The sequence below is a fragment of the Rattus norvegicus genome, chromosome 1 (genome assembly GCF_036323735.1).
Source record: "Rattus norvegicus strain BN/NHsdMcwi chromosome 1, GRCr8, whole genome shotgun sequence".
In the NCBI taxonomy this organism is placed as follows: domain Eukaryota; kingdom Metazoa; phylum Chordata; class Mammalia; order Rodentia; family Muridae; genus Rattus; species Rattus norvegicus.
Window position 1 is genome coordinate 46,436,448 of NC_086019.1, and position 18,253 is coordinate 46,454,700.

The following is an 18,253-nucleotide window of genomic DNA, read 5'->3' on the forward strand; positions in this document are numbered from 1 at the left end:
CCTTGGGTTTGACACATCAACACTTACTCTTCCACTTTGGAGAGAACTTTTCAGTTCAAATAATCTCAAACAGTTCCCCCATCCCATGTTTAGGCCACTAGCCAGACGGATCTGGAAAACTGGATCACTGCCATACACTCGGCGTGCGCATCCCTCTTTGCAAAGAAGCATGGGAAAGAAGACACGGTGCGGCTGCTGAAGAGCCAGACCAGAGGCCTGCTTCAGAAGATAGACATGGACAGCAAGATGAAGAAGATGGCAGAGCTGCAGCTGTCTGTGGTGAGCGACCCCAAGAACAGGAAGGCCATCGAAAACCAGGTACCGTTGATTGCGTGTGCTCTGGTAGCCTCCTACTGTGCCCCCATGTGAGTCATCTTCTCCCCTCTCAATTCTTCTCCCCGTGACTAATATTCTCCAATCTGCACATACTGATGTTTCTCAGAGATGCGTCTGATTTGAACGTGCGAAAATAACTATGAAATGGGAATCTTATTTCTAGGAACTGTATAATCTGGTTAGAAAGCACGTCTGGTAAGCATGACGGTAAGACCCTTCTAGAGTGGTAGATTAGGTGGGAGCTGGTGTAGTCTTCAAATGCTCTGAGAGGCCACAGGGTTGAGGTTGGGCTGGGAAAGAGGGAATGGTGAAGATGAGCTGCTGGAAGAAGATGAGTTATGCAGGGGAAGGGTTTCCAGGTGGGAGGAGGGCAGGGGCCATTTGGTTTAGGGTAGAAGTAGCAGGAAAGGTGGCTTGGGGCTCTTGTGCACACTAGCATAGTAGTGCTAAATTGTATGTATGATAAGTATGTGACACTTAGCTGGGATCCCGGCAGGTACACCATAACAAACTCCATAAACAAAGTGGTTTTTGAACAATAGAAAGTTATTGTTCATGCATCTGGAATCTGAAAGTCCTCCATCAAGCCATGGGCAGAGTCCATGCCGGATAAGGCCCACTTCCTTGGGTCTAGATGGTGTTGTCTTGCTTGGCTGTCTTTGGTGGAAACAGCAGAGGAATTCTCTGTGTTCTCTTTATGAGTGCATACTTACTCACCAGTGCTTAGCAACAAGAGACGACTCACCTCCCAGAAAGCACCATTCCCCAATTCTGTCACCTTGGGAATCAGGACCCTGACATGGAGACTGGGGAAGACACACAATTCGAGCCATTTTGATCTTGACGATAATGCTTAGTTGGGCTTATTTTATCCTCTGGCTGTGAGTTAGATTTTGAATACCTCCACATGTGTTGAAGGCTAGATCTCCTTTCAGCAGTGTCCACAGGAGGAACCTTACATCACAAGAACTGTGACATCATGGGCGGATTTAGTAGTAAAAGCATTAGGATCTGGGCCCTAGTTGGAGTATGCGATAAATGAGGGCCTGTAAACCAAGTTATTCAATTGTCTTGGCATATTTGATCAATAACTAAATCTACAGTATCACAGGGTGTAAATACCCTGTGTTTTAGGGCTCTTCTTAGGCTAATAATTTGCTTGATAATTTGTTTTCATTTTTTCTTGCTTTCCATAGTTTCATGCAAGGCCTCTTGAGCACACACAGCTTTTGAACACTGATTTGGTCCAGAATCTGTCCTTAATCCTTCAGCTTCTCTGAACTCTCACATACACACACTGACACATATACGTGGAGACACACACTCACACTGTCACTCATTCACATACAGACACACATACACAGAGACTCACACATTCACACTCTCACACACTCTTACATGCACTCACACACACACACACACACACTCCCCACATACTTTGTCCAATAGTTATCTGTGGTGTGCAGGGTGTGACTTTGTCTAGGGGCTGCTGTGAGTGGGAGCTGGAGGGATGAAAGCTACCCTGGCATGGTGTATGCTCTTCATCCTGCCTTAGTCCTGGGTACACAGCCACAGCATGGCTAGTATGGTTTGTGAAGTTCAGAGTCACTGAGTCCATAAGTCTCATACGATCTGTGTTGGGGAAAAGTATGGTGTTAGCTCCTTCTGTTTTCTTAAGCTGAGCTTCAGGACTAGGTGTTATTGCTCTGGAAGAGGGATGCCCAGTTTAGAGAGTTCTGATCCTTACACGTAAGGAGAGAAGGAATATTTGGCAACATTGAGAGGATTCTGGTTCTCTCTCCCCACCCCACCTCCGCCTCCCGTGTGTGTGTGTGTGTGATTGTCTCTCTGTCTGTCTGTCTGTCTGTCTGTCTGCTTGTCTGTATGTATGTATGTGCCTCTTTGTGGCCAGAGAGTCCTAAACAAATGCTTTTTTAAACAGTTAAATTTGGCTAAAGAGATGGATCGGTGGTTGAGAGCACTGTCTGCTTCTTCCATAGAGTCCGGGTTTAATTCCCAGCTCCCACTTGGCAACTCACAATATCTGTAACTCTAGTTTTAGGGGACCTGATACCCTCCTCTTGTCCTCTGTGGGCACTGCATGTGTGTGATACACAGACATGTAGACATGTAGGAAAAATTTTTTATACATAAAACAAAAACATTAAGATGGCAGAGGTCTCGCTGTAAGTACATTCAGCACACACAGACTCACATATACACACTGACACACACCGACACACGTATTCTCATATACAAACACATGTGCACATACTGGCACACAGACACATACTCATAGTTACATACTCACACACATATATACACAGACACACACTTTCACACACACATACATACACATAGACATACCCACACATACATTACACACTTACACAGTGACACACTCACATATATACATACACACACTACACAGACACACTCACATATATACACACTCCGCATATTCTTTTGCAGTGTCAGTAGTCTGTGAATGAATGCTAGAAGGTGTCTGGTCTCTGATGGGCAGGGTTTGCAACTACATAACCGTTTATACGAATCTTAGAGTCTTAGATGGTTAGGTAGACTAAAGAGGAGTTCTTTTAACAAATTGAGATCAGTGAAGCCTGGTGCTATAGGCCTGTGGTCCCAGGCACTTGGAAGTGTAAGGAAGCAAGATTATAAATTGAAGTCAGCCAAGACTACATTGCAAATGACTGGTTGCTCTGGGCAACTTAGCTAGACCTTGTCACAAAGACACGAAGTCATGATGCTGTTGTAGCTTAAGAGTAGAGCATTTGGGTAGCTCATGCAAAGGTACAGAGTGCATCCTTCGAGGCCCACTGTCCACTCCTTGACAGAGTCATATTATCCATCTTGAGTAAATCTTTCTGATACTATCAGCTTTTTACTCTGGTTTTAGCTTACCCCTGCTCCCAGCCCTAATCTCTCCCTGCTTCCTTAATCCTCCTCCACCCCTTACCCCACAGTGCTCTTTGGGTTCCTGGGAAGAAACTCTTTGAGTTAAGCTTCAGAAATCTTGCTTTAATGTCATGTTACCATGTCGGAAAAAATTTTTTAAAGGCCATAATGTAGTTACCGTTCCTCAAAGGGTCCTGCCTTGGGTAACAGGAGTTACATCCACTGGGCTCACTCTTCCTAATTCAACTGTTAGGACGTTGTAAAGAGACCCATTTGCTCTCATTTGATAGACCTAAAACCTAAGAAAAGCACGTGTGCTCCGGGCATGGATTGATGGCCAGAGGGCACCTGTTAGGGTTTTCCAGGTTCTCACTCAGAACAAAGAGTAGGTCCCAGCAAATACGTATAGGGATAGAAATACAGTTTATTAGGAGCAGGGAAACACTCAAGAATGACAGCAGGCCAGAGAGAGTGCTCAGCTGGAAGAGGTGTGTACCTTGATGTCTTCACCGCACCCACTTCCTGCCCTGTCTGTGGACTGTACTCTTCTCCAACGTGCTGTGTCTCTCACACATACTGTGGTGTAGGAGACTCTAGTCTTCTGTTCACTGCCTCGATTCATGTGTTAACCTTAGGACATGTTTCTCCAGGTCTTCCTCTCCTAGGCTTACGACTGCTTTTAAGTCTCCACCTAGGAACATACTGTGCCAATACACAGTTACCCGCAGGCTTGGACCCAGGAGGCGCCAGCTCCTGTGTGTCTCTTTCACGTGTTCTGAACACTGCCCACTGACGAGCTCCCCTTGTGAAGGAGGGCTCTAGCTCACTGCCATTTAGAAGTCGCAGCTGGGCTGTGTACTTGTGTTCATGTAGCATTTTTGTCCCAGAGACTCCAGAAACTTCCGATCTAGCCACATAATACCAGATCCTATGGTGTGGATGACATCATGCAAGATAGATAACGTCTCTGGAACAGGATCTCTTTGAAGTCGGTGGGTGGAGAAAATGGTCATCAACCTCCCTTTCTAATTAGGCATTGTCATGGCAACAATGGCTGTGTTTCAGCTGCTGAGGAGGTCACACGCTTTGCTTAAAATAAACCATGTTACAGTCCTGGCCTCTGGCCTCCGGGCTATTTTGTGGGGCAGATGATGCAACATTCATTTGAGCGTGTCCAATACGCACCAGACCCCTCTGTGTGTCCGCATGGGGAGTGCCTTTGAAGTCTCGAGGGAGGAAACATTGTAAATTAAGTCCAGTTAGTACTTTATTTTCCTTTCCGTTTATTATTTCAAACAAGTAAATGAGGACAAAAGCTTCACTAGCCTTAGGCAGTCTTGGCATCCTCCTAGGTGGCTTTGCTACCCCACCCCAGCCTGGCTCATTGTGGGCCCTTTTCAGGGACCAGGGCTCTGCCCATTGAAGAGTGGACTGGAAAGGGGAGTACAGTTATGCTACCAAGACTGCTCTGCCCCCTCCCCCCATCCCCAGTGGGACCACATCCGTCACCCCAGCCTGGGCATCCATTTATATATTTACTTAAAGGTTTAAGACGATAAAGAAGGATGCATTATGTTTAGATATTTGGCAACCATGACGAAGGGGCAGTGTGCACGCAGCCTTTGAAGAGTGACATGATGTGTGTCGGGGGAGGGGCTATTTGTGGAGGAGAATGGAGAAGAGTTGTGGGAGGGGTTTGGGGACAAGGCTGGTTGGCAGAGGTGTAATGTGCAGATATGGGCTTTCTTTAGTGGTCAGTGGGGAGATGGTGGAAGTATGTTGGGCAATAGAATAAATGAGGCCTAATTCATTAAGCTTTTATGTGGTACCCACTCTAGGCTAGGCATGTATGCAGACTGGGAGACGCCCTGTCCTCAGAGCGCCCTCCCACTGCAAGTGTGACAGGACTGGGCCTGTAGTCTCAGCACAAGAGGATGATGCTAGAGCTATAGTTTCATGGCGTGAGGCAAAACAGCAAGAGATTTGATGTCCTGTGCATGCTTGGGAGACTTCTGGAGGAGGGACCCTCTGAATCACTTCTTAGAAAGGAGGCTTTAACCAGATGAGGGGCAGAGAAAGGTGTCCTGGGCGGGGGTGACATTTTCACACAGCCAACATTGTTCACAGGTAACCAACACATCTGGTCCTGAGGTTTCCTGATTTCAAAGCCCTTCGGCATTCCCACGGCATCGAAGACGAACCACTGTCCACTCTGCCCTCCACCCAGAACCCCACTTGGCTATTTTCTCTTAGACTGCTTCCCAACTCCTACGCTTTCTGGGGACTTATGGGCAGAGAGGACTCTGCATGCTACCTCCTGTCACCTGGTCTGCTCCACACATCTCATTTCTCAGGAAGGCCTGTGGGCTACTTCCTCCAAGAGTGCCCCTGACTCTGCTCACACAGGTTCTGTCCTGGATGCCGCATGGCTCTTGGTTCTGTCTTAGCAAGCTGCTTTCCAATCATCTCTTGTGACTCTGCTCACCCCTGCTGCAGAGCACAGCTCCCCATTTCTCACATCTTTGGTTATTTTCTGGATGTGGTGAGTGATTACACATCTGTGTGATGTTCTCAGTACTTTCCCTTCCCGTGCTCAGCCTGTGGAATGGCGCCTCCCACATTTAGGATGGGTCTTCCTGCCTCAGTTATTCTCATCTGGGTAATCCCTCAAAGCTGTCTTCAGAGCATGTCTTCCGGGAGAGTCTAGATGCTGCCAAGTTGAAAATCAGCATTAACTGGCCCCTTTCAGGAGTCAGGAGTCTTTATTCCTCATTTGTAGAAAAATCCAACTCTTCTCTGGGTCTGTCTCTTCCCTTCCTTTCTCCCTCCATGCCTGCCTCTCTTCTATTCCTTTCTGCTTCAGTATTCTCAGAGTCCTTTGCAAGCCGTGGTCGTATTTGGCTTTGGGATCCCTCTACCCAGTAGGGATGGGCAGGCTGAGGGATGAAGGAACAGACCTTTAGGTGGGTGACGTTTCTGATGGCTCACAGCTGGTAAGTGGCAGAACCGGGAACAAACCCAAATCTGCTCTCGAGTGCCCAGCTACCGCTCCGTGGGACTTCAGTAAGGGACACGATGCTTTGCTTGTTGACTAAATGTGGCATACATGACGTAGTAGGGATGAGTAATAAATCCTTGGTTCCCTGGCTCCAGTAACTTGGGGTTTCCGGTTTGATTTGAAGGAAAATTTATTGGCTATAAATTTACTGACTTTTATCTTCAAGGAAGCAAAGCAAAGCTAACTGGCTACTGAGTCATGACTTGCTGCTGTTCTAGCCTCTAGTCAACTATAGTAGACCGTGGTCCCTGGTTGGGATCCTCAGTGAACGTAGGTCTCGGTGTTGGCAAAGTACGGGGTGGGTGTTTTGAAAAGTCATTCCACCAAAAAGGAAAAAGTAAACTCTCTTTTAGGCCAAACCTAGTACCAGACGATCAGGCCAAATGTTATGATTGAATGAGTAAATGAGAGAAAATACTTTCCTAAGAGGGTTGAGTGCTGCAGGAATGCTGCCGTCTTTCTTTGAATACATGGCGTGCTCTTTTGCGTCATCATGATTTTTATCATCCGGTTTCATATCCTCCCCATCCCGTCAATTTACAGCTCTCCAGAACATCTTGGAGCTCATTCACTGAACACACAGCTATGTTACCAATAAAGGGGAAACTCCTCGCTGAGTCTGTGTCAGTGCTTAGACCTGGAGCTTCCTGTGGGATTTCATCATTAAACATTTCCCTCTGGGTGGGACTGGCGATATGGCTTTAATAGATGTAGCCTAGTGACCTTGAGTTTGATCTCTGGTACCCATGTGGAGGTGGAAGAAAACAACCAGCTTCTAAAAGTTATCTCTGACTTCCACTGGTGCAGCATAGAACTCATACACACACACACACACACACACTCACACACTCACACACACACACACTCACACACATATACACAAACACAGACACATACACATCAACACACACACATACACACAAACACACACACATACACATAAACACACATACACACAAACACACTCATACACACACAAACACACTCTTACACAAACACTCATACACAAACACTCATACACACACACTCATACACATACAAATACATACACACACAAACACACAAACATACCCACAAACACACACACATACACACAAACACACACACATGTACACACAAACACACACACATACACACAAACACACTCATACACAAACACACTCTTACAGAAACACTTATGCACACACACTCATACACATATAAATACATACACACACAAACACACACTCATATATACATAAATACACACTCAAATTCTGTCTCTCTGTCTCTCTCTGTCTCTCTCTCTGTCTCTCTCTCTGTCTCTCTCTCTCTCTGTCTCTGTCTCTCTGTCTGTCTGTCTGTCTCTCTGTCTGTCTGTTTGTCTCTCTCGCCTGGGGAAGATACTAAGTAGTGAAGATGACCTTAAATGGCTGATCTTGCCTATGCCTTCTATCTAGCTCAGGGCTTTTGGAATGTGAGAAAGCAAGCGCTCTACCCACTAAGCTGCAACCCTAGAACTGAGCTTCACCCCTAGAACTGAGCTGTTACCCCAGAACTGAGCTATACCCCAAAACAGCTACACCCCCAGAACTGAGCTACTCCCCCAGAACTTGGATTGCCTTTGTTTCATACAGAACGTTTCATGTTGAACTTGTAAGAGGAGAATATAGAGAACTTAGAAGAAGTCTGGAGAATACCCCTAACTTTTAATTTTTGACAAAGACTGGATAGGGGCCGGTGTTCAATGCTGCAACTCTTTCTAATGCTTGTTTATTCAGAATGGATGACTGACGTGGGGGGTTTTGTCTGATTCTCCATGGATGCTAAATAACATAGGAGATGCCATTGGTGCTGAGGAAATCTGTCACCTTTGATAGAGTCCAGTGCCCAGTGGTCACAATAGGCCATATGGAGGTGGCCACCAGGGCCTGTGGAATGCCAGCCTCCTGCCCTACTCTAAACATCATGTTATCAAATCCCCTGTGCCTTGCTCTGCCTGTTGATCTGCATGCAAGTAGAGGTCACATTTTATTTAAACTTGTGGTTGTGATGTGCTGGGAAGACAGGAGAGCGGTCCCTAGTCAGAGCATTTGATGGCATTTCTTTGCCAGCTCATGGCTCCTTGTTGTGAAGAAATACATGGCAGCTTCTGTTGCATGAATAGCTGTAGCTGCTTTAATCATTTTCAGATGTACAGGTGGTTGTTATTCTCACAGACACTGAATAGCAGCGAGTGCTAAATGTCTGTCCTGTCTCTGAAGAGCACTTGCTTGTCATTGTTTTGGAACGTCAGGTCCCTGCCACCACACATGCTGTCTTTGTCTGTGTGCAGCTCATCTACTGGGTGCTTCTCAACCTCCCTGATGCTATTGACCCTTTAATACAGTTCCTTACCTTGGGGTGACTCACAACCATAATAGCGTTTCATTGCTACTTCATAACTGTAATTCTGTTACTGCTAGGAATCGTAAGGTAAATGTCTGATATGCAGGGTATCTGACATGTGACCCCCAAGGGGTTGTGACCCCCCAGGAGAGGATCTGGGGGTATAAATAAGAAGAGATATGTAACAGGGGAGGCATGTGTTTCACTTTACATCCCATGGCAAGTCATCATTGTTGCTCTATAACTATTACACATTTTGACATGTCACTCTACTGGGACCCCACACCCACCCTTTGATCTTGGCTATCCTGATGATATCCTGAAGTGTATCCGAGTGTCTGTATGCGTAGGACCGTGACCTAGCAAGTTCTGGTAGGGAGGGTATTAGATGTGGGGAACGGCAGATTGAAACCATACAACTCCAGCTGCTAGTAATTTTGTTCTTGAGGGCTGTGTGAGGAATTACGTTCGCAGTTTGAGCCACACAGACTTGTTGTAGCTGAGGTCTAAGTCACCTCTCTTCTTGCTGTTTAAGATCCGGCAATGGGAGCAGAACCTGGAAAAATTCCACATGGACCTGTTCCGCATGCGCTGCTATTTGGCAAGCTTACAAGGTGGGGAGTTACCAAACCCCAAGAGTCTCCTTGCAGCCACCAGCCGCCCCTCCAAGCTGGCTCTTGGCAGACTGGGCGTCCTGTCTGTTTCATCTTTCCATGCTCTGGTAAGTTCCTGGGGAGGGCTGGGTCAGTGGCTTGCACCTCTCCGTGGCTGGCTAATTCCTCTGCTGGAAGTTAACCTAGTAACTGACAGGGTCACCAGAGGCTAGGTACTGGGGACCAGCAGATGCTTACTCTAGGAGTCTGGCTGTTAGTTACTTCATATTCTTATCTGCCGGTCTATCCCTCCTCGTACATGGGAAGGTGGGGGTCTGTTCCAGTAAAATTAATAAAAGTTTCTTCTTTCCCCACACTAGTGCCAGCACCGTAGGGCCACATGGCAACTATGGGGTATTTTCATCTCAGTCAACAAAGCATCTCATCTGCTAGGCTCCATCCCATATCAGACTGCCAATGGCTACTCCCTGAGCCTGGCAACAATCTCTCTACCCATCTAGTTCCCAAGGCAGGTTGCCACCATGCCAGACACATACATCCCAATTCCAAGGTGGCCCAGTGTGTCCAGTCACCACATACTCTCTTGAATTCAATTAAATCACCACATGAAAGAACACACAACACAATAATCTCTGATCCAATTGATAAAATATAATTTTCTCATCTAGACATACAAAGCCCATCCATCCCTTAAGATTAGTCATAACAACTCGTAGATGTGTAGAGAGAAACCTTAACATCTGCTGCCATGTTCTCTCGGCTGCCCCCCACCTCCCTCCACTCTGGTCTCTTCTCTTCTCTAAAACTTTTCTCCCACCCATCCTTCCTTCTCATCCAATGACAGGCCTTGTTCTATCCTGTACCTGCCTTCACCTGCATAATGACACCAACCTACAGGGTCCCTGAAGTCTTAGTGGGTAAAGAAGAAAAAAAGATGGATTAAATGTTGTTTAACTTGGGGTTGGGGTGATAGTTCAATGAATAAAGTGGTTTCCTTGTAAGTGTGAAGACCTGGGTTTCATCCCTAGAACCTGTACTTGGAAAGTAAATAAGAACCTCTCTCCAAAAACAGAAGGAAAAAAATAAAAGAAAAAAATTATGGAGGACTAGGGAGTCACTCACACACATATACACATATACACAAACACAGACACATACACATCAACACACACACATACACACAAACACACACACATACACATAAACACACATACACACAAACACACTCATACACACACAAACACACTCTTACACAAACACTCATACACAAACACTCATACACACACACACTCATACACATACAAATACATACACACACAAACACACAAACATACCCACAAACACACACACATACACACAAACACACACACATGTACACACAAACACACACACATACACACAAACACACTCATACACAAACACACTCTTACAGAAACACTTATGCACACACACTCATACACATATAAATACATACACACACAAACACACACTCATATATACATAAATACACACTCAAATTCTGTCTCTCTCTCTCTGTCTCTCTCTCTGTCTCTCTCTCTGTTTCTCTCTCTGTCTCTGTCTCTCTGTCTGTCTGTCTCTCTGTCTGTCTGTCTGTCTCTCTCGCCTGGGGAAGAGCTCAGTGGTTAGATTAAGAAGAAAGGTGTTCTGATACGTATCCCTGCAAATGCTGGAAGGCCCTGGCTGCCCACCTGTAATTCTAGCCTTTCAAAGGTGGAGACAGGATCCTCAGAGCTGAGCAAGTTGGCTAGCCAGGTTAGTGGTGCCAACGAATTCTGAGTTTGATTGACATTCCCTTCTCAAAGAACAAAGTGGAAGAGGGATTCCTGATGTCAACTTCAGGCCTTTCCTGCAAACACACCTGTTTCCCCACACATATGAACTTGCAGCATGTATGAAAGCACAGTTACCATATACACATAAAAAGGAGAAAAAAAATGAAAACGAATAAACAAGGTGGATGCTACCTGAGGAGTGGCCCTCAAAGCTGACCTTTGGGGTCCATGCACATGCAGACAACAGGAACACATATATACATACAATGCATAAATAATGGTTGCTTGGCCTGTAGTGCTGGGAGCCCCAAGGGTAGGGACTGAACTTGCTTCTGTCTTTTTGCATTGAACTGGCTCATTTTGAAGAGCTCAGAGTGGTTTTTCTGACCCTGTGCCTGTCATGGGCCCATCTGAACATTGGCTTGTGCTATCTAGGTAAGGCCCCTGTGGAGGCTGATTTCTGTGTGTGAACTATGTAGCAGACTCAGACGCCGTCAGAACACACAGCCAGGCTGATGTCGCTACAGTGTAGACACTTTGATGGGCTTTCAGATGCTTTTCAATTGTGTTTTCCATTAGGTATGTTCCAGAGACGATTCTGCTCTCAGGAAAAGAACACTTTCCTTTACCCAGAGAGCAAAAAGCAAGAAAGGCCTATTTTCTTCATTGAAAGGTCTGGACACTCTAGCAAGAAAAGGGAGGGAGAAGAGAGCTTCTATAACTCAGGTGAGTTCTTGACATGGGAGGAACCAGAGAGTGTGGGTGACTTTTTTGATACCTCCATTTTTACTTGCACTTTTTTTTTTCTTTTCTTTTTTTCAGAGCTGGGGACCGAACCCAGGGCCTTGCGCTTGCTAGGCAAGCGCTCTACCACTGAGCTAAATCCCCAACCCCTTTACTTGCATTTTTATTTACTCACAAGAAGTAGCTCTTTGTTGGTTATAGGTAGTATTAACTATAGTCCATGGCAAGGTCAGTTTTTACATTAATCACGATGACTCCATGTAATTAAAATGATAAAGCGATAGATAACAGGATAACTTGCTTATTTTTAGAAGAATCGTTAAGTTAATTAAATGAGTCTTACAGTCTGCCTCAGTGTATCTGCTAAATGTTCTCCACAAAAGATTTCTTGATAAACAAAAGCATTTGGTTGAGCATTTTTATTTAAAAAAAAATATGAAGTCAGTACTAACACAGCTGAATGAAGTTGATTTTTTAGGTATTCCTAGTTGAATGTTTAATGTTGGTATTCTCCAAAATTTAGAAGATAAGATTTACAAAAATAAAGAAGAATGATTTCTAGTCTTTCTGTCTTCAAACAAATGTCTATTAACATATTGTCTTCCAATATTTATTCTAAGCACATTAAAAACAGTTAGAAGATTGATTTTGTGGCTTTGCCAACTCTGTTTCTCATCTTCTGAAATGCATAATTAGTTTAAAGAAAAGCAATGTCAAGAAAATTCAAGATTATTTGAATACTGTGAAACATCACAGTAAAGTAAGTATGAAGCTATAGGAGGAAAGAAAGCAGATTTTTCTGCAGAGGGAAAGTGTCACATTTGATTATTAGTACAGACTGTGAAATGGAGATCTAATAAAATGTTATACAACTTCAATCTTTAAACTAAAAATGTGTGGATGCCAAGAAACACTGCAGAATCATTTCATTAGTCTTTTTTCTTCCTCCTTTCTGTCAGATGTTTGATTCGAGCCACAGCCATGGATATCTTGGAACTCAACTACCTCAAAACTCCACTAACTCCAGTGAGGTAAATATGGTGGGAAAGGGCAGCCATCTTGTTTTATGTTGACTAAGTTGAGGAGTGCTGATTTAGGCTCTTCCCACGGACATGTTAAAAGACAAGTTTAGAATTAAAATGTTCCTACTAAGGAAGTTAAGAGGTGTTCCCTGAACGCTAAGAGTTTTGGAGGCTTTTAAACTTATGACATTACCACCTTAAAATTAGTACCTCCCCAGAGCTGCATCTTTGTTGTAGACTTACCTGTTCCTCAGCAGTTCCTGACCCTCCTTGGAATATCAGTGAATATCAAGTTACAGCTTCCTCCATGACCTCCAAGGCCCTTACACAGATGCTTCTCTAGGCATCCTTGGTGGGGTTGAGCAATGTTCTTCTCTGGTCTCTAGGGTCACTTCTGTTTCTGAGATCAGGAGTGTGGTCAGGAGTGGGTGCACTACTTGGCTAAGCTCATAGTTACATTTTGTACTTTTTTCCAAACTCCTGTCTTTCACGAAAAGCTGTGGTTCCTATTATTAGACAGTTTCTCCAGATAGCTTTATCTTTAATTTTATTTCTAACAGACATCTGAGATACTCATCATAGGTAAAAGGTCAGTAGTGGGACTGGAGAGAGGGAGTTCAGAAGTTAAGAATATCTATGATTCTTCAACAGGCTCCAAGTTCATTTTCTAGTACCAGATGGTGGCTAACAACCACCTGTAATTCTAATTCCAAGAGAATTTGATGTTCTCTTCTGGCCTCTGAGGGCACCAAGCACATGTGTGGTTCGCAGATACACAATAATAAAATAATTTTAAAGCACTGATAATATGGTTCAACAGGCTGAAGAGATGGTTCAACACTTATGAGAGTTTGCTGCTCCTACAGTGGGTCTGAGTTTGGTTCCCAGCACCCACACGGAGGCTCACAACTGCCAGGAGACCCTGACGCTCTCTCCTGACCTCCATGGGCACCTGCATACAAATGGCACACACACATACACACTCTCTCACACCAACATAAATTAAAAAAAAAACAATAAAAATTAAAACAAGGAAGCCTGACAATGATCAGCATGGACAAACCTACTCCACCTTGGCCAAAACTACCCAACACATTAATGGAAATAATTTGATAAACTGGAATATTTGATAGGTTGAAAAAAAAAGTTAGACACTGACTTTGGGAGCGAGTGGGATACTCTCTGGTGATATAAAATACTCGGTATAGACGTCTTTGTGTTCTGCCTCCTCGTGAAGCTGGGTACAGTCTCCTAGTGTGCCTCCTGCACGGCAGCTCAGCCCTCAGGTACCCTGCTGGTTGTAGGATGAGTGTGAATGAGTTGGAGAGTCTATGGAATTATGCTTTGTCATCTGCAACCTCCCAGGACCATGGTTGCCAAGAGCAGGTTGTGGGATGGGGGTGGCTTGAACCATGAATCTCCTGTTTTGTGCTCTTTTTGCAAAAGTTCACAAGCCATGGGTAGATAGAGACGCTGCATCCAATTTTTCTTTTCTATAAAGGATGCTGTCTAAGTAAGCACTGTTTTATAAGGAATGCTGTCCGCTTCCTGCCCCCATGGCCTCTGTGTACTTGCAGAACTGATTTAAAACCTCTGTCAGATCATACCGTTGTTGGAGAGCTTACATAATCCTGTAGTTGAATTGTCACCAAGATTTCCTATATTCTTACTGTGACCCACCTCATCCTATTGAGTGACATGTGTGTGAGTGTGTATATGTGAGTTTGTGTGAGTGTGTATATGTGAGTGTGTGTGTGAGAGCATGTGAGTGTATGTGTGTGTGAGTATATGAGTATGTGTGTTAGAGTGTGAGAGTATGTGTGAGTGTGTGTGTGTGTGTGAGCGTGTGAGAGAGTATGTGAGAGAATGTGTGAAACAGTGAATGCGTGTATAAATGTGAGAGTGTATGTGTATATATGAGTGTGTGTACGTGAGTGTGTGTGAGTTAGTGTGTGTGAGTGTGTATGAGCATCTGAGTATATGCATGTGAGTGTGTGTATGTGTTGTGTGCATGTGAGTGTGTGTGTATAAGTGTGAGAGAGTGAATGTGTATGTGTGAGAGTGTATGTGTGTGTATATATGAGTGTGTATGCAAGTGTGAGTGTGTGTAGCTGTGTATTTGTATGATTGTGTGTGTGAGTGTGTGTGAGTGTATGAGTATGTGAATGTGAAAGTGTATGTGTATATGTGCATGAATGTGTCTGTGACTGCGTGTGTGTGTGTGTGTGTGTGTGTGTGTGTGTTGTTTTTGAAGAGCTTTTCATGAGCCTAAGTGTTCCTGTGTATTCTAAGCCCACAGCTCATGTCAACATTAGGATACTCAATGTTTATTAGTTAGTAATTTGTATTAGCTGTAGTCCTTTAATGGCTGAGAAGTGTTGGTTTATGATAAAAGCTCAGCGTTTTAAGATTGCCTCTCTTTAAACATTATGTAACAGAGAAAGTTCTTCTTTTAAAAGTTTAAGGAGTGAGCTCATCGAAGTATTATTAAGACTCACAGCAGACTGAGAGGAGAATTTGCTAAAATGATCATTGGTGATGAAGGTCAGTGCTTAGTTAAATCAGGTTCGGGTTTCCACACATTCTAGTTGAATCCCCAGGTTCCACCAAAGCTGTCAAAGGCATCTCTCCAGGCTTCTCTCCAGCCTGTTTCTCCATTTAAGGATGAAACCCTGTGTAGGGATACAGGAGACTTTCCGTCTCTGTTGGCTGCTTTAATGGTACATCTTTCTGTCCAGGTTCAAATCGAACTGCAGCTTATAGTAAAAGAGGACTTTTTTTTTTTTTTTAATACCCCTTTGGCTGAAAATTCTGCTCGTGGCTGGTTGAATAATAACAATTATCATTCACTGGTTGTCTTGTGCTAATCACAGAGCATATTTGTAGCATACAAACCATCTGTTTTTGTACAGTAAGTATATTATGCGTGTTGGAGTCACACAGAAAGGCCGTTGTGAGGGAGGAGCTGAACCCCTTTTTAAATAGCCCACCATAATTGGTACATCCTGTAGGGGTCTCGCAGTGAGTCACCCTAATTGGAAGTCTGTTAGCCCTGGAGAAAAGCCAGCCTTCTTGGAGCATTTTTTAAAGGACACCTTGGCTAGCCCCAAATGAGAGCTTTTCAGAGCCTCCTTGATGAGTAATAAAGCGTCTCAGACAGTGTTTGGCAGGGAGGTGTTTGTTATGGAGATGTGTCAACAAATCCCCCACTGAGTTAGGGTGGCAGCTGCCCCAGAAAGCCACAGCAGCCCTGGCCGCCCCTGGCCTCGGCCTGCTCCTGTAAAACTGTCTGGGGTGTCCTGACTTTCTGTGGCAGCGAGTGAATGAAGTATTGTCACATTAGTTACTAGCTACAGACTGGGGGGTGTGGGAGTGGTGGGCACCCTGGTGTTGGTTTCTCAAATGGAAAATGTGAATGAAACAACCAACTGTTGACCACGGCACAGTGTGTTTAAATAGAATGCTAGTCTGGAACCTTCCGCAGCACATGCACATATGCGTCTATAGACCGTATCTGTGTTTGTCTCTCTCCATACACAGAGCTGGCCAGTCAGGTCTTTGTTATTCCTTTCTAACCACTGGTGTCTGGGCATCTGCCCAAGAAGGAAGTAAACACTACATCCTCCATGACATGAGCTGTCAAGAAAAGCCTGAGCAGATCATTTCTTTTGTGCGGTCCCCTCATCTCACTTGCTAATAGACTCTCCTTTTATCAGCGACGGGGGTGGTGTGGGCCACGCTTTTTGACAGACACTGTGATTTTGCTACTCATGTCCCTGCAGTGATCCAGGCAGTAATTATAAGCCATTCTACCCAAAAGCATCTGCTGTGAGAATGCCCAGGGTGTCTGTCTGTCTGTCTGTCTGTCTGTCTGTCTGTCTGTCTCTCTTCTCTCTCTCTCTCTCTCTCTCTCTCTCTCTCTCTCTCTCTCTCTGTGACATACTGAGCAAGTAATGTGGTTTTGGGACCATTGGGGTGATGATGATGGTGGTGGTGGTGGTGGTGGTGGTGGTGATGGTGGTGGTGATGGTGGTGGTGATGATGGTGGTGGTGGTGGTGGTGATGATGGTGGTGGTGATGGTGATGATGATGGTGGTGATGGTGATGATGGTGGTGATGATGATTCACTAGTGTAGAAGTTGCCCTACTGGTTGATTTGCAATTGCTAAGGTAGAATGTTGTGGCTGGGGCTGGAGTTCATTGGTGTTCCCAGTTCCTAGATGGCTAGCAGGAGTTGGGCTGTGAGGAGACATCACTACCCCCGACCCGAGGTTCCCCAGGGTTTTGGACAAGGAATAATTCTCATGCAGCTCTAGACAGTGGGCTGTCACTGAACTGTGGTGTTCATGTAGGCATGGTGCTCAGACTCTGTCCAAGCTGACTGGAGAAGGTTTTCAGTACGCTTCCCGAATGCCATTCCTCGTGGGGTGACTTGTGAAGCTGGTATTTGTGGTGGCCACCTCTAAGGGGACGGAAGTGTTGAGACAGTAGGCTGCCTGCGGGTAGCAAGACAAGAGATTTGACCCGGACCCTTCTTTCTTCTTTTCTTTCTGCTCTTCAGGAACTGAGAATTCTGAAGGCTTTAGAAATGGTTTTTTGGCGGGAGGGAGGCAGGTTAGAGTGGGACAGGGTAAGTAAGTTGTTGGAGCCAACTGTGGACCCTTGGACGAGTCCTTTTATCTTTATTTTTTATTGGATGTTTTATTTATTTACATTTCAAATGTTATCCCCTTTCCTAGTTTCTTCTCTGCAAACTTCCTATGTCATTCCCCCTTCCCCCTGCTTCTATGGGGATTCTCACCCTCACACCCACCCACCCACTCCTGCCTCCCCACCCTAGCATTCCCTACACTGGGGCATTGAGCCTTCACAGGACCAAAGGCCTCTCTGCCCACTGATGCCCAACAAGGCCATCCTCTGCTACATATGCAGCTGGAGCCGTAGGTCCCTCCATGTGTACTCTTTGGTTGGTGGTTTAGTCCCTGGGAGCTCTAGGAGCTCTAGTTAGTTGATAGTGTTGTTCTTCCTATGGGGTTGCAAACCCCTTCAGCTCCTTCAGTCCTTCCCCTAACTCCTCCATTGGGGTCCTGTGCAAGCACCTTTGAGAAGGGTGTGTGCGAAGGAATTTTCTAGATATCCTGTGTGTGTGTGTGTGTGTGTGTGTGTGTGTAGTTTGGGGATTTTTTTTCTTTTATGAAAAGGACATAGGAGAACATTTCACCTAACTCTAACTGACATGCTAATGGTTAGATGCTTAGATGCTGAATGAGGACATCACAGTAGCTCTCTCTCCAAAGGGCAAAGCTTAGAATAACTTAGAAGATCTGCATTCATCAAGTAGACATCCCCCCATTCTAATTAATCCACCCCACTTTGCTGACTTCATTGAATGTTTTGAATACG

General features: G+C 44.9%; 1 protein-coding gene across 4 annotated transcripts in view; it reads left to right on the plus strand.

Moving 5' to 3' along the window:
- The window catches only part of Tiam2 (TIAM Rac1 associated GEF 2), a 201,320-nt gene that overhangs the window by 112,998 nt on the left and 70,069 nt on the right, over positions 1 to 18,253 (plus strand). For all 4 annotated transcript variants that reach the window (XM_039099650.2, NM_001427474.1, NM_001427473.1 and 1 more), the window contains 4 exons: positions 94 to 318; positions 9,213 to 9,398; positions 11,664 to 11,810; positions 12,788 to 12,859. In XM_039099650.2, the coding sequence (XP_038955578.1) occupies positions 94 to 318; positions 9,213 to 9,398; positions 11,664 to 11,810; positions 12,788 to 12,859 (630 nt within the window). The remainder of the gene's footprint in view (positions 1 to 93; positions 319 to 9,212; positions 9,399 to 11,663; positions 11,811 to 12,787; positions 12,860 to 18,253) is intronic.